The 16,192-nt window shown below is 45.1% G+C and overlaps 1 protein-coding gene across 4 annotated transcripts in view; it reads right to left on the bottom strand.

The window, feature by feature from the left end:
* Positions 1 to 2,120: 2,120 nt before the first annotated feature.
* The window catches only part of LOC129811708 (kinesin-like protein KIF26A), a 134,771-nt gene continuing 120,699 nt past the window's right edge, over positions 2,121 to 16,192 (bottom strand). For 3 of the 4 annotated variants that reach the window (XM_055863234.1, XM_055863236.1, XM_055863238.1), the window contains 7 exons: positions 15,073 to 15,232; positions 14,344 to 14,506; positions 9,990 to 13,263; positions 7,749 to 7,942; positions 5,139 to 5,162; positions 4,608 to 4,758; positions 2,121 to 4,408 (listed from right to left, as the gene is read on the bottom strand). In XM_055863234.1, the coding sequence (XP_055719209.1) occupies positions 4,224 to 4,408; positions 4,608 to 4,758; positions 5,139 to 5,162; positions 7,749 to 7,942; positions 9,990 to 13,263; positions 14,344 to 14,506; positions 15,073 to 15,232 (4,151 nt within the window). In that variant the 3' untranslated portion in view covers positions 2,121 to 4,223. The remainder of the gene's footprint in view (positions 4,409 to 4,607; positions 4,759 to 5,138; positions 5,163 to 7,748; positions 7,943 to 9,989; positions 13,264 to 14,343; positions 14,507 to 15,072; positions 15,233 to 16,192) is intronic. The other variant, XM_055863235.1, reaches the window with a different exon arrangement.

The raw sequence follows: 16,192 nt of genomic DNA, 5'->3' as shown, positions 1-16,192 counted from the left end.
CAGTGTGTTGTAGATGTCCTGGCAGGCAGTGTGCCTCCGATAAGTTGTTGGGCTGACCTCACCACCCTCTGGAGAGCCCTACGGTTGCGGATGGTACAGTTGCTGTGATACAGTCCGACAGAATGCTCTCGATGGTGCATCTGCAGAAGTTTGTGAGGGTCTTAGGGGCCAAGACAAATTTCTTCAGCCTACTGAGGTTGAAGAGGCGATGTGAACACCGAGGACTTTGAACTTTTCGACTCTCTCCACTGCAGCCCCCTCGATGTGGATGGGAACGTGCTCTCTCTGATGACTTTGGTTGTCCACAATCAGCTCTTTCGTTTTGTTGATGTTGAGGGAGAGGTTATTTTCCTGTCACCACACCACCTGGGCTCTCACCTCCTCCCTGTAGGCTGTCTCATCGTTGTTGGTATTGTTGTGTCGTCATATGGTGCCATATGGTATTGTCCCTTCCTGTAATATACTTATGCTAAAATGTGTATTCTATTCCACTGAGTTATTTACTTTATGTTTGTATTATTTTCCTTAATTATTTCTTATTGTTGTTGCATTGTCGAGAAGGAACCTGCAAGTAAGCATTTCGTTGGACGGTGTATCCCATGTGCATCCTGTACATATGACAAATAAAACTTGAAACATATGGTACTCATCATCTAATGTGCAAGAGAGTGGGGCACTTCTCTTCACCACTAAGAGCTCTGAGTTGGCCCTCCTTCCCTCTGAGTCAAAGAGCACCCAGACCCAATGCGGCTAAAGGCAAAATGCACCCGTGGATTTGATTAGAAACACAGCAACCAGCTTCTCCTGCCAGGCCACCAAATCATCCTACTACGCTTTTAATCAAATAAAATGAACAGGGAGGAAGCAAGATGGTATCACTCAGCATGGTGGACTTCAACATCTCCACTCATCTACGATATATTGCACACCAGGAGACCTGGCATCACACGGAGTAGAAAACCATATTTGATAGAGGCGTCATTAATCTTGCTGCACCTCTAATATGTATTTGATGGCTGCATATTTCATTCTTGTCAAACTCCCACCCCAAAAAGTTTTATTCTTCATAAATCATTGCACAAAAATGCTTACATATGCACCTGGGAGATGAATCATCACAAGCAGCTCTTTGGTAGCATTAATCAGATGGGGAAAACTTATCTGTGGGAACAGGTTGTTGTTAAATATTTGCTGTACTGCTGTACTGTATTGTCATACTGTACTGTCTTTGGTAAGGCCTTCATTACATTCTCCTCAACCTAACTCGATGACATTCATATCTAGTTGTTTTGAGGATGGTTATGGGTACCAATATGTAATGTAGCAGGCATACAAGAAATGCCTGAAACTAGATCCCCTACATACTGGTCTTGACAAGAAGAAAACAAACCATCATGGATGGTTCCCTTCTGCACTGTTCAACCAATCAAGTAAATATGGAGGAGTTAAGATGGAGTGAAATGGTCCCTTCACATCAACAGCATGGTGAAGTAGGTGCAACAGCGCCTCTTCAACCTCAGGAGTATGAAGACATGCAGAAACTGCTTCTCCAATAGAAATCCCCGATCACGCTTTTAGGTGATGTCATGGTGACGTTGGCTAGCTAAACTCATGAGCAGAAACACGTCATTGACTCAAATCTAAAGGGGGGATACCTAGTCAGTTGTACAGCTGAATGCCTTCAACTGAAATGTGTCTTCCGCATTTAACCCAGCTCCTCTGAATCAGAGAGGGGGGGGGGGGGCTGCCTTAATCTAGGTTGTGCCTTTAGATTGCGAGAAAATTAACGACTAAGGAAGATGTTTCACTTCTCTCATTGACTTCTCTAACCCCAAATGCCAGCCTGGTTTGCTTGGTCTGCTTCGCAAAAGTTACCAGAAGTCTTGCGATGTTGCGCCTCTGGGTTTAGAAAATCTGTGGTGTAGCCTTGTTAAAGTCCAAAAGTAGAAGTTGCGTCACAGGCTCTCTTTTCATTTCCCCTGAAAACCGGAACATCCGGTTGTTTGGCAGAGGCTAGGATACCAATGACCAATAGGTAATGTGGTTTTGAATTATGTAGGCCGAACATAATGGTTTATTTCAAGACAACAAATTAAGGAAAAATCATTCCAAGTCAGCTATAAGAAGAAACATTTTATTCACAGATAAAACTCAACACGAGCTGCCATATCATACATTTGTACACAGGGTCAGAAAATCCTATACAAAACCAAAGACATTAGAAAATATGGGTTTTGATATGAAATATGACATACATCAACTTTCTTGAAAAATTGTTTTAGTTTGCTAATAGTCATGAAACTAACCCAGCATGATCGAGAGCCAAAGATATTATTAAAATCAAAATGGTAAAAATGGAATAGAAATCATTCTTACAAAATAATAAAAAATCTCATGCAGCATCTTCAGAAAGGGCCTGAGGGTATATCTTTGTAAGAGGAAAGAAAACAAATGAATATTTTAGTTATATAAATCAAACACATCAAAATACAACCAAATCCAGTTTCTTACTCTAGATAATCAAATCCAGTTTCTTACTCTAGATAATCAAATCCAGTTTCTTACTCTAGATAACCAAAACCAGTTCATCTTCTTTGTCCACACCATTTTCAGAGAAGTGATTAAAACACAAACACTCTGGCAGCTACATACAGCTAGTTGATTGATTGTATTTGCCAAACAACGTCTAAATCTGAAGGCGGCAATTTCTTCACTGCATGTAAACACGGGAAACTGTGGTTTCTCACGGCCTTTATTTAGGACACTGTCCTCTTGGAGCCTGTCCTAGTTTTGATTGAGACATCCGGTTAAATTAGTAAAGAAAGTAGAAGGTTGGAGAGAAGTGCTATATGTGTAATATGTGTAGCTTTGAAGCATAACTCAGAGAGGGTTCTGAGTCATTGCAAACGGTCTGTGCTGTTGATCTTAGTGCTTTATGGAGGGTATTCTTATAGTGGAAGTGAGAATGTTGGAATGCATAGAACCAAGGCTTGGCACCACTTAAAAGAGCACACCACAAAATAGCCATAGAATGACGCTTGCTTGTGGCATCTCATCTATGCCCTTTTGTTTGTGTCAGTAGAACCCAGTAGAGGCCCGTCTAGGGATAAAATAGGAGCACTGACGAGCACCTCTGTGCCTGGGAATAATACTCAGCATGCTTCCCCATCGCTCTGGGGGTACAGGGAGGGTGACAGAGATCTGTCAGGTTGACTCTGGACACCCCTAGCACAGAGCACTGGAGAGAGCCAACTGTCACAACCATGAATCATGGCATACACACAGCCTGTTGGGAGCAGGCCCTGTATGGTGAACCCTCTGATTGATGTGTTCTGCCGTTGCCACATCTCCAATTAAATAAACAAGGGCAAACACAGCTCCGCCCCACATACCACATACTTTCCTCTCCCCTTCTCTACACCTCCACCATCACCCATCTCAGCACCTCCACTGGGACCCCTTGTGATCAAGGCAACTGGAGGGAAGAAACATTTACTCAACCCTGCTAGCTTTCAGCTGGCAGTGGCTGAGTGATAACAGTAAATTGAGTCTTTGACAAGATAACACAGACCTGTTTTAAAAGGTAGACTACTGAACCAGAAAGATAACATAAGGCGCAAGAGGCTGGATTAACATGGGCAAAATGCTGACTGAGGTTGGTTTGAAACATGAGAAAAGGCAAAGTTTGGGAACGCAATAACATTAGCTTATTGCTCTTCTTTTTTTTCTTTTTTTTTTACCTAGAAATTATATTTTACACACAGCATAATCATATAAATACACTATACAATGCAATATAAAATAATTATTTCTTAAAAGGAATATGTTCAGGGTTTGTTTAGGTATGCTGGTTATGATACTAGCACCATACAAAAAATAATGACTCAAAATAAGTCGAGTGAAAAAGGCACTTCCGGGTCTCGTTGAATGACTCGTGGGTAAATGATGGCCTCTCTCTCATCATGCTGGAACACAGAAACTGGTGTGTCTGTGCACACGCTTATCTCCCATTCCAACATGAACATGTCCAGAACGAGGCACTGCAGATAAATCGGTTCAGATCTCCTGTCTCCATGCAAAGACACCCAACACGTTTGTCTCATTTTCTATCTTTTTTGTTTTTCTTGTCACTTCATTCCAGCAATAACTATGAACTGACTGCTACATTTCATAATTCTTCCTTTCTCACTTCCTTGATTCTCCATCTCTTCTTTTGCTCATTGTCAGACTTCCACTTCTCGCAGTCCCTCTTGAGTGTTGGGCGGTGATGCCACACTGATGTCGAAGCAGGTCACCATCATGACACGTGACTTGCATAGGTTGACACAGAACTCCAGCTCCTCTGTGACCTGACCCAGGGCCTGCAGGTACTCCTGGGACTCCTTGTCCAAATCCTGGTCCACCTCAACTGGATGAGAAGAGACAGGAGAGCAGAGGAGTAAAGTCCTGGTCACACACAATCAACTGAAAACTGGAAGACTGTCCACAGAATCAAGTTAACTTTCAATAGGAAGATAACTTTCTATTTTTGTAGGGAACATTAATAATAAAAATGTGTACATCTCCATATGCCCCAATCCTGGTAGAATAATGTAGCAGACACTCACACTCTCCTATCCACTTGCAAGGGTCCATCATCAGCCGGGTCTTGGTGTCCTCTAGCTCTTCCTTAAGTGCCTCATGTTTGACCTTCAGCTCCCTGATCTGCTGCTGCCGCCGCTCCAGAACCTTCAGCTTACTGTTGAAGTACAGCAGGCCCTGAGAGAGAGTGAGAGAGAGAGAGAGAGAGAGAGAGAGAGAGAGAGAGAGAGAGAGAGAGAGAGAGAGAGAGAGAGAGAGAGAGAGAGAGAGAGAGAGAGAGAGAGAGATGAGTGACTAAGGAACTGTTTGAAATAAGGAATAATAATAGTCATTCACTAGTATTTTTGTTGCTGCTGAAGAATTGCAGGATATACAGACACAGTCGTGTGTATTAACATTTCCTGTCACAATAGAACAAACCTAATTTGAGATATGTGCATGCAACTCGAACAATCCAATTACTTCCTGTTCTTCCCCTCTTAACCCTTACTCCAAACTATTCCCCAACTCCCATTAAAGAATAATCAAGCCTCAGCCATCCAGCAAAATCAACATACCTTCTCAACATCCTGGAATGGATGCTAAAGATGAGAAAAGAGAAGAAAATAAAATCCATAATGTAAAAAATATGTTTGTACTCTAGACAGAGTAATGATCTCATGATCTCTCAAACAAATACAACACACAAACATGCAGTACTAAACCCTGTATATTGTATGTACACAGAAAAAGCCATGTGCACACAAATAGACATCTGAGAATACAAGCACGGAAACCAGCCATGATGCACACATTGCATGGTATTCCAACACTGGCCCGGGAACAGTGGGGAATGTGCGAGGCAAAGCACTTCATTACCAGCCATTCAGCCAGTGATGGTTGGGAAAGACAAATTGAAGATCATCTTTTCCTAATTGAAACTAAATCAAACCACCATCCAGCTGATTTAAAATCTTCTCTTAACAAATTCCTGTCTGGCTGCCTCTAACTTGTGGGAGCAGTTAATGACCCGTGGCAAGTGGAGCCAGCCATAAAGAGCCATCAGGCAGCCAGGGATGGGCCATGGTGATGGCTGATAGGGTGTTGGGATGTAGAGGGGGGATGCACATTCATCACACATTCCTGGACTGCTCTTTCCACCACCACCACTCCTTCCCCCTCTGTCAATCAGCACCAGCAGTGAGCCCCAGCGATCAGTCATATCTAAAGCAATTAACGCCAGACAATAATTGCCTACTGATCTCTTCACATTCCTGGTCACACAGACACATAAAGACTTTGGGATTCGCCATTGGCCAGACTAAAGATCAAACATCTCAGATGCATATTTTCACCTTGTTCTTTAATAAGAACCAGAGAAAGAGTGAGCTAAGACCTTCCCACGATGTCATGCCTATAGGGCCGACTCCACCAGGGGGCAAAGGGAGGCTTAACACTCTCAGTTAAAACTTGTTAAAACTTTAGTTGTATGTCCCGATATGAAAATATAAACAATTATTGAGTGACAGGTTGATGCAAAATCTGTATCTCCGCTGCGCTGTGTCAGCACAGTAGACAGAGTGTGCCGCGGTGTGTGCAGGGGGGCTATGGAAAGCCACTGGGGCAGTTAGGTATGACTCCTTTGGGTATCCATAAAAAGCGGGGGAAACACTTTTCATCTGTGGTAGGCTAAGCGAATAACGTAATACGCCTCTACCTGTAATATTCGATTTTGATTTATACGGGCGCGGTCAAGTTTACTGTTGAAGCTGCTTCACTCAACTCTGCCTCACGCCCCACCACTACAGAGTTTAGTTAGCTTCTTAGCTAGCTGTTAAAAACATTAGTGTATTAACCTTAGCCTATTTAGCTAGCTCACTGCCACGATGGATATCAGAAATTGCCTTCGCCAACGTACCCACACAAAGCCAAAGTGTAAAATAATGTTCTTGGATGCTGTCAGTGGTGAAATATCTGAACGATTCAGAGAACGCAACAGCCAATTGGTGGAGGCCTTTTGTGCCCTTGACTTTCTAGATTGAAAAAGTTGAAACCACTGCTAGATCTAAGTAAAACCAGGCTGTATCACAACCGGCCGTGATTGGGAGCCCCATAGGGTGGTGCACAATTGGCACAGCGTCGTCCGGGTTTGGCCGGTGTAGGCCATCATTGTAAATAAGAATTTGTTCTTAACTGACTTGCCTAGTTAAATAAAGGTTAAATAAAAATGTTAAAAAAATGTTAAAAAAATAAAGATTTGGTGGAAGGTGAGTTTAGTGTCGCTCGCCAGTTTTTGCAGACTGAAATTGCCCGCTCTGGCTCCAATGAGGACGATATGGACCCCACTTGATATCCTGCAACGATTCTCTGGGCCTCTCTCCGCTATGCCGACCGTGCTTACTGGACTGACACATGGATTGACCTTTGGGGCGTCCACAGCTACATGCGAGAACTCATTTTCCACTTTGACAAACGTGTTCAGTCAGCACAGAAGAAGCATGCTACACCTGAGAAAAGCTCAACTAATCCAACTGGCATTTGAGGGGGATCTTACATGAAGATTTTGGGGAGAATGGAATGATCGATTACTCAGGAAGTTCCACAGAGAATCAGCTGCAAACTCTTCTGAAAAGGTAAGAACAATCTAGCTGGTTGTTTTTTTAAATCAAAATCTTGGTGGTGTTGCCAGTGGTGTCATTTCAGCAAAAACCTAGGGTATGGAATGGCAAAATGACTTCCTTAGACACCAGCCTAGGATTTCAAATCCTCGCTTTAGCGTGTAGGGTGCTGTCCATGGTGCTGATAGAGTGCAACAATTTGTCACTTCTTGGTCAAAAGCACTGCATGGTCTTGGTATTTTAACTTTTATGTTGATTATGGTATTGCGTGACATAAGCAAACTTTAATATAATTCAAATGCAAGAACCCCAAATAATTGTGCCCCCTCACCGATTTCCACTGCCCCCTTAGTCACTTTATCCTGGCGCTGGGTCTGCATGCCTGACTTCAACGTAGCACATTCAGAATATTGAGATCAATGTGACACGTGCAGACTATTGCTGAGCTTGACATTGCTAAGCAGCATGTACTGTATGTAGTGATGAACTTAAACCTAATGACTCTAAAATAAGTGGAGTAACAGTATGGGGAGCTTGTATTACAGACAGTAAGCATGACCCTTCACTCACCTCAACCAAGTCCTCCTGTCGTCGCCTCTGGAGCCGTTCCACATCGTCGATCTCGTACACCTTGATCTCGAAGGGTTCCTTCAGTGGTCCTGACATGGGCGGCAGGTCCACCCACTGGCCAGCTGTGCCAGTCTTCTTCCCCAGGGGCGAGGTGTCTGGCAGGGGGGCCGGGATGAGCCGCCTCCGCTGTAGCCCTGGAGAGACACAGACAGACAGGCACCTCAATTACTGCTGGAAATATACAATGGTAATATCTGCCAGGGCCGAGCTGTACAGCTCTATCTATTAGTAAATATGTATGAGACTGAGATGTAAAGAGGGTGAGACTGAGATGTAAAGAGATAGCCAGCTTTACACAGGCCTCCTGAGCGTGCTGTTGATTGCATATGTATAAGGCTTTCACCACTGTCTATTTTAAATCCCTACCAAACAATATGAATTTAAAAGATTGACTGCATAAATCTAAGACAGCTGGAACAAGTGGAAGTGTCTGCTACTGTTCAACTGAGTTCAGACATCTAATTTCTGCTGAATCAGAAAGGTGACAAAACCAACTATAAGAATCACATTTTAAAAAGTTAGATTGATGAGGTACAACATTTCCTGGGGGAGTTGGGGAAAGCGACAGTTTGTCCTTGATGTTGTTTGGATATTCTGTGCTATACTTCTCTGGCAAACTGCTTCATTCAGGAGATCTGTAGAAATGTATTTCTTATTTCAGATGGGAACACCACTCAGTCTGCTTTCAGCATGACACACATAAAGTCAACAGCAGTGAACCTTGACCCTTAACAACCCTTAACAAGAGATTGTCTAAGCTGATCTGCACAGCAATCAGGGGTATTTATAGACATGCTGTGTAACATTTAGACAATAGGCTTTATTGAGGAGTGGTAGAAACAGTTAGGGCTTATGACCTCCATGAACAACCTTCTCCATTATTTAACAAGTGGACTGTTTGACATCACACAGTTGCTTGTAAATAACAACAAAGACTGGGCTTAACCTCTCTTGGGTAGGGGGCAGTATTTTCACGTCCGGATGAAAAGTGTGCCCAGAGTAAACTGCCTGCTACTCAGGCCCAGATGCTAGGATATGCATATTAATAGTGGATTTGGATAGAAAACACTCTGAAGTGTCTAAAACTGTTTGAATGATGTCTGTGAGTATAATATAACTCATATGGCCGGCAAAAACCTGAGAAGAAATCCAACCGTCTACTCCTAGTGATAGCGCGTCATGAATTTTGATTACTGGGCTAAACGCACTAACGCAAAGGATGTATTTGGACATAAATGATGGACTTCATTGAACAAAACAAACATTTATTGTGGAACTGGGATGCCTGGGAGTGCATTCTGATGAAGATCATCAAAGGTAAGTGAATATTTATAATGCTATTCTGACATCTGTTGACTACACAGCATGGCGTATATCTGTTTGGGTTGTGTTGGTCTCTGAGCGCTGTACTCAGATTATTGCATGGTGTGCTTTTTCCGTAAAGTTTTTTTGAAATCTGACACAGCGGTTGCATTAAGAAGAAGTGGATCTAATGCATAAAAGTTGTATCTTTTAGCAATGTTTATTATGAGTATTTCTGTAAATTGATATGGCTCTCTGCAAAATCATCGGATGTTTTGGAACTACTGAACATAACGCGCCAATGTAAACTCAGATTTTTGGATATAAATATGAACTTTACCAAACAAAACATACATGTATTGTGTAACATGAAGTCCTATGAGTGTCATCTGATGAAGATCATCAAAGGTTAGTGATTAATTGTATCTGTATTTCTGCTTTTTGTGACTCCTCTTTGGCTGTAAAAATGGCTGTGTTTTTCTGTGACTTGGCTCTGACCTAACATAATCGTTTGGTGTGCTTTTTTTTGCCTTTTTGAAATCGGACACTGTGACTGGATTTACAACAAGTGTATCTTTAAAATGGTGTAAAATACTTGTATGTGTGAGGAATTTTAATTATGGGATTTCTGTTGTTTTGAATTTGGCGCCCTGCAGTTTCACTGGCTGTTGAAGAGGTGAGACGCTACTGTCCCACATACCCTAGAGAGGTTAAACAAGACAACTTGTAAAAGGACCTGAGTAATGCTTGGGATTTTATGGAACTTTCACATTTTTGAATGCCTCAATCCATTCCCAGACTAAACCTACAGTATGCTGTTGTTCAGGATATTATCAGATAGATAATACATAATGATGTATACAGGTTCAGAGCTATTACCATTGCGTTTCTTGGGGGATTTGGATGTCCTGGGGCGGCCTGAGGAGGACATTCCACTCTCACTCATTGAGTCGTGTGCAGAGGAGGCGCTGCCTGTGGCCTCGCTGTCCCGGATCATGCTCTCATAACCACTGCTGCCCCCGCTGTGGTAGAAGAGGGCTGTGCGGCCCATAGCTGGGGGAAGCTCTCCACTCAGAACACTGCTATTGTCACTGCCATGGCCACTGCTGTAGCGCTGCGGCCTTCTGGGGGCTGTGATCTTACTGTAGGGGGAGGGCAGCATGGCCACGGGGGACTTGTCATCACTCAGGTTTACCCCACTGTCATTACCACTGTCAGAGTCTCCTGAGCCCCTCAGGTGTTTGCCTGATGTTCTGCCTGATACCAGCTCACTGACCCGGCTGTTGGCTGCCCGCATAGCATGCTTGGTGCCCATGATGGTCCCCCGCCCAGGCTTGCTGCTAACGGCTGCCGTGGCTCGCGGGGCGGAGGTCTTGCCAGTCGGGGGAAGGTTGGCATTGGGGTTCCTGGTTGCTGGAGCTGCCAGGGACTTTGTGGAGGAGCTCAGGCCCTTAGAGTTGCTCGCTGACAACGAACGGTCCTTACTTCCATTGACCGCTCCTAGTGCCCTGGGGTTAACACTACCTTTGACCTGCCCAGGTTTAACTAGAGCACCTGTAGCACAACAGGGGGAAGTTGGGAATGTAGCAATGGGAGAGCTGGTTGAGTTTGGTACACCGAATCTGGGAATGGATCTGCTGGACTTGCTGCAGCCCAGGCTGGCTCCACTGTTTTCTCGACTGAGAGTGGGCTTGGAGCCCACCATGGACATGCTGTCACTCCTTTCCAGAGGCATCTGACTGCCGTAATGCTGCCGACTAGCATCTCCTCTGGCCCTCAGACTGGATGTGGCTTTGGCTGGGGTGTAGTCACCTCTGAGGCTGGAGGTTTTGAGGCTGTTGGAGTCTACTCTGCAGTGAATCTCTAGCTCATCCTCTGACACCGCCCCCCTGGTAAGTTTGGTCCTCCCTGCTTCACCGTACACAGACTTTAAGGCACTTTGGGGCAGCAGAGGCCTGTTCTTCTGATCCAGACTGGACTTACGCACTGGAGGTGGAGGAGGTGAGGTACCACCAGGTTTGGGGAGCATGCTGGCTTGCTGCCCATTTGCCTTTCCATTCTTCCCCAGAGAGGAGAACTTGAGAATGTTGGTTGTAGTGGTGATGTTCTCGGTTGTGGCCTTGGTCTCTGGGGAGACGTGGATGACAGGCACAGTGCCCAGGGTGGTGGCCCCTCGTCTGAGCTGAGGCATCTTGCTGGGGGGCTCCGCTTTCTTACTGGTGGACTTCTCACAGCCGTCCACCACCCTCTGAGCTGAGGTAGAACCCTGCACCTTGGGTGGGCGAGATACACCATTGCTGTTGACAACACCAGCTTTGCGGCAGGGAATGCCACTTACTGGGGTTCTGGGGAGCTTGCTGGGGGCGCTGGAGTCTGGAAGCTGAGGTTCAGAGTGGTTGACAATGCGCTGCCAGGGGTCCTCCTGCTTGACTTCCTGTCTCTGTGGTTCACGACTGCTGCTGCTACTATAGGCTATTGATGAGGTAGGTTTCACTTTCCTGGGAAGACTGGAGTGGACTATGTAAGGGCCCTGGGAGGGTTGTGAGGAGGAGCTGAGAGAGTTAACTTTAGCTGATTTGGATGGGAATCTGAGGGATCCTTTGGTTGACTCGGGAGACAGAGGGCACTTTGTCAGGGACAGTTTGCTAGGTGCTGTGCTGTCACTGTCCAGTTCAGAAAAGCTAAAGCCACTGTCGTTCAGGGAGTTCTTGGCATCCCTTCGGGATGATTCACAGTGGAACATACCCATGGAATCCAGGTAGAAGGTGCCGTCTGGGCCGATGTGCTTAGTCTGTGGGAGGAAAACGTCTGCAGAATGTACCCTTTCACTCTCCAGAGTACAGACGCTGACCTCGCTGAGCCAGGAGCTGATGGACGAGCCCCTGCTGCCCACACACACAAATGAGTCATCCTGTAAGGGGGTGAGCACCTCGATGTTGACCTCTGCACCCCTCACAGCAGATGTGTAGGCGTCAAACTCATCGTTGATGCTGCTGATGATGCTGACGGGCCGGGAGCCGGAGGCAAGGGCCTGCAGGGAGCAGTCGCTGTTGAAGCTGATGATGCTGGAGGGCCGCCCGCTGTCTATGATGCTGCCGATGGAAACCTCCTCCACCACAGTGAACACCAGCTCATCCTCTCCGTTCAACTCCACAGGCTGCTGCAGGGTGACCGTAGCCCGGAGGTTGTCCCTGTCCATGTACCTCTCTCTCAGGGTGGAGCGTAGCTGGCACACCTCTACAGGTCCCCTGGTCTGGGTCCTATCAAGGAAGGGGTCCCCAGACTCCCCCTGTTTTCCAACCTGATGGCTCATTCCCACAGGGGGCATTCTGGTGGGGGACCTCTCCTCTGCCTCTCCGTTGCCCCTGCTTGAGTCTCTCTGCTGTGGGGGCGGGGGAGCAGGCTTGGGTAAGGGCTTCTTGTTGAAGTAAACCTTCTCCCGTACTACTGGCTCAGAGGCTGGCACCGTGGCCACACCCTGTATGAATGGGCTTGCTCTGCTGTCTGACATCACCTTCTCACCATCAGCACTTGTTCTACATATGTTCTGTGACACCCCTCTGGAATGTTCCAGTTTAGACTTAGAAGGGCTGATATGGGGGCTACTGGATGGAGGAATGGCTACAGATTTAGGAGCAAGTTTATGTGATATGTTCTCCTGGGAGGAGGAGGCTTTAGTTACAGTCTTTGGGGAAACAGAGCCAGGGCATTCCTTTGCTTTACTGTCCACCTTGGGGCTGGCCTGACTTCCCCTGCCCTCTCCAACAAACGCTGTAGGCTCCTCGCTGCCGTCGATACACTCCAGGCGCTCCTGCAGCTCAGCAAACGTGTTGCACTTGAAGAAGTGATCCCTGTCCAGGGGGCCCTCCTTCCCAGACCGCTTCCTGTTCAGGGAGGGGATGATGGGAACGAAGGTGGGGGGGCCCTCGTTGTCACTTAGCTCCCGGTCTGAGATGGCGGCGCCCCCCGGCCCCACATAGATGACGGTGTCACAGGACTGTTCGCTGCTGGAGGAGTAGTCTGGGTCGCTGAGCAGGGAGGGCAGGTCTGGGTCCAGGGCCACCGTCCGGGGGTGGAAGGGTCTGAGGTGAGGTGGCCGACGGATCCTCCCCTCCTCACAGGAGCTCTCCCCTCCAGAGGAACTGGATGCATACTGCAACACAGAAACATACAGAGACTTACAAAACAGTGTATATAGGAAATGTGCTTAGCACATGAATGTGCTACATACTTAGACTTTCTGCATAATTCACATGTTCAAGACATAACATTTTTTACTTTAGACTTATTGAAAAAGTCTATATAATTTTCTCCACCATTTTCCCATTTCCTGCTGTAGATTTACAGTTAATTCAATCGCATAATGAATTCACGGTGGAATACATCGTAAGGCAAATATAAATTACTTTAAAATCGCCAGTCAATACATTTAAAGGTTACACGTTGAACATCAATAGGCACACTGAAATGAATGTCAATAATATGAATCAGTGTCCGTAGAATGCATTATAATTACGCCGAAGACAGATGCTAAATAAATACATGCTGTCATTACACCTAATTATCTGGAGTATATATTTCCTGAATCCGAGGGCATGCATTACACACATCCTTAGGCATTAGGGTTGCGATCAATTCTAATTGAAGGCAGTCAATTCAGGAAGTGATTTGAATTTAAAATCAGACATTCTTCTAACTTTTGACATAAATAGCTTCTCCTTTTCAGTTAATTGAGAAGTCAGTAAAAATGTATGCTGATTTGTTCAATCATTAAATTGGAATTTCAGTTTACTTCCTGAATTGACTGCCTAAATTGAAATTGAGCCCAACCCTGTTAGGCAGCCCTATTGATTACATGATTATGTGTTGAGCAGGCAAGAAAAACTAACTCTGAATTATGGAATTAATAATCTTGCATTAAGAGAGGCCCTGATTAATTTCATACCATGGCCTCCAATTTATAGTAAAGTGGGAATAGCTTTTTCAAGATCTCAGTTACGAATAGGCTACTACATGAAATGGTGAACAGTGCAACTTCTGCTAATAAAGCCACTGTAATACACTCTAGAGATCACTAAATACTTATTATAACTGTGAAAATCTATGGCTTTCCCTCATCAAAACAGTTCCCTGTACATCGAAATATGCTACTGTTCAAATGGAGAATACCCATGTCTATTAATCAATGTAAACAATGTATGATACTAAAAGCTCTGCAAGTCCAGACACAAACCTTGGACTTCTTCTTCCTCATGCGGTGGATGCGTGAGGCCAGCTGGATGGTGGTGAGGGAGTCAGTGTAGTTGGCAGGGGAGTCAGAGATGTGGGCGATCATTGTAGTTCTGCAGTTAATGTTCCCCAGCGACTCTCTCAGCAGCATCGTCAGTTTGCTGTCCCTAGAAATGATATGTTCACACACTATCATCATCATCACATCTCAGGAAATGGCAGGATGTTTCAGTGCCTTATATCAGTGTTGGTTTACATTCAACCACGGTTCTCTACGCCTTATATTTATCTGGGTTGCCAGAGATTTTTTGAATATCACATTTGGAAGAACTGGTTCTTCGACTGTTATGTCGAGTTCTAAGCTGAACGCTCCTTTAATAGTATATTTCCTCCCGTTTTCGCTCGCTCTTCCCATTTCACACTTTGTCTGCACTGCATTCCCCAAATGAAACGTTCTAGCTCTTCACGTCATTTCACACTTTGTCTGCACTGCATTCCCCATATGAAACGTTCCAGCTCTTCACCTCATTTCTGATTCCATAGTGTAGCAAACTACATAGCTAACACTGAGATATTTCTTTAAGTCTATAGCACGCTAGATAAACACAGCCTTGATAGTCAAGTTAAATGTACTTGCATAAACTTGTCTCGAACATTTTCATTACATGACTCGACTACTTTGCATATTACATATTCAAGGTATAGATAGAAAGTTCAGTACTAGTTCCCCTACCTGTAAGGTACGTGCTTGGCTCCATTGGCTAAAGCCATGATAACGTTTCCCAGTGCAGTGAGAGACAGACACAGGCCTCCCCCTCCGTCTCGGCTCTTACTGAGGACCTTCTCACAGCTCCCCAAGTCTATGAGGTGCAGCCTGCTCCGTCCGCCCGACACTGTAGATGACACAGGAGGAAGAGCCAGGTGAAGTTATATCTCAGCACAGACACAGTCAGACACTCCCTCTGAAGGGTTCCCACATGCTGCTGCTGCGCCTTACAGTCAGGAGTGGCACAGTCCAGACCAGACCAGACATGGCAGTCTGATTTATTCATGAGTAAGCCTCTCGGTCTGAAGTGATTCAAATCTGGGCTGAGATTGTCTCAGTTTAACAGACAGGTAATAACGTTCCAGACACATAAAAGTATCTTGTTGTCACATATATACAAAACAAAGAAGGACAATCACTGTATTTGGTACCTAAATAGTCATTGGAGATGATGACTAGTTTGGGGGGCTGTGCTATGAAAGTAAAAGTATACATTGATTCACTTTAGACGGAAGGGGAGCAGAATTTCTCAAAATGTTTTTCAGCAGAGGGGCAGCACATTGTAATGTAGGTCACTGATATTTTATTTCAGATTAAAATCTAATCAAATCAAATATAACAAGTGTAGACTTAACTGTGAAATGCTTGCTTACGAGCCTTTACACAAGAATGAAGCTATATACAGGGAGTACCAGTACCAGATCAATGTGCAGGGATATGAGGTATTTGAGGTAGATATGCACATGAAGGCAGGGTAAAGTGACTAGGCATCAGAATAGATAATAAGAGTAAAATAAAGAACAGAGTAGCAACAGCATATGATGAGTGTAACAGTGTGTGTGTGTGTGTGTGTGTGTGTGTGTGTGTGTGTGTGTGTGTGTGTGTGTGTGTGTGTGTGTGTGTGTGTGTGTGTGTGTGTGTGTGTGTGTGTGTGTGTGTGTTTGTGTGTGTATGTATGTGTGTGTGTGTGTGTATGTGTGTGGTGGCAGGTAGCCTAGTGGTTGGAACGTTGGACTAGTAACCGAAAGGTTGCAAGATCGGATCCCCGAGCTGACAATGTAAAAATCTGTTGTTCTGCCCCTGAACA

The sequence above is a fragment of the Salvelinus fontinalis genome, chromosome 15 (genome assembly GCF_029448725.1).
Source record: "Salvelinus fontinalis isolate EN_2023a chromosome 15, ASM2944872v1, whole genome shotgun sequence".
In the NCBI taxonomy this organism is placed as follows: Eukaryota; Metazoa; Chordata; class Actinopteri; order Salmoniformes; family Salmonidae; genus Salvelinus; species Salvelinus fontinalis.
This window is presented reverse-complemented; position numbering and strand designations above follow the sequence as displayed.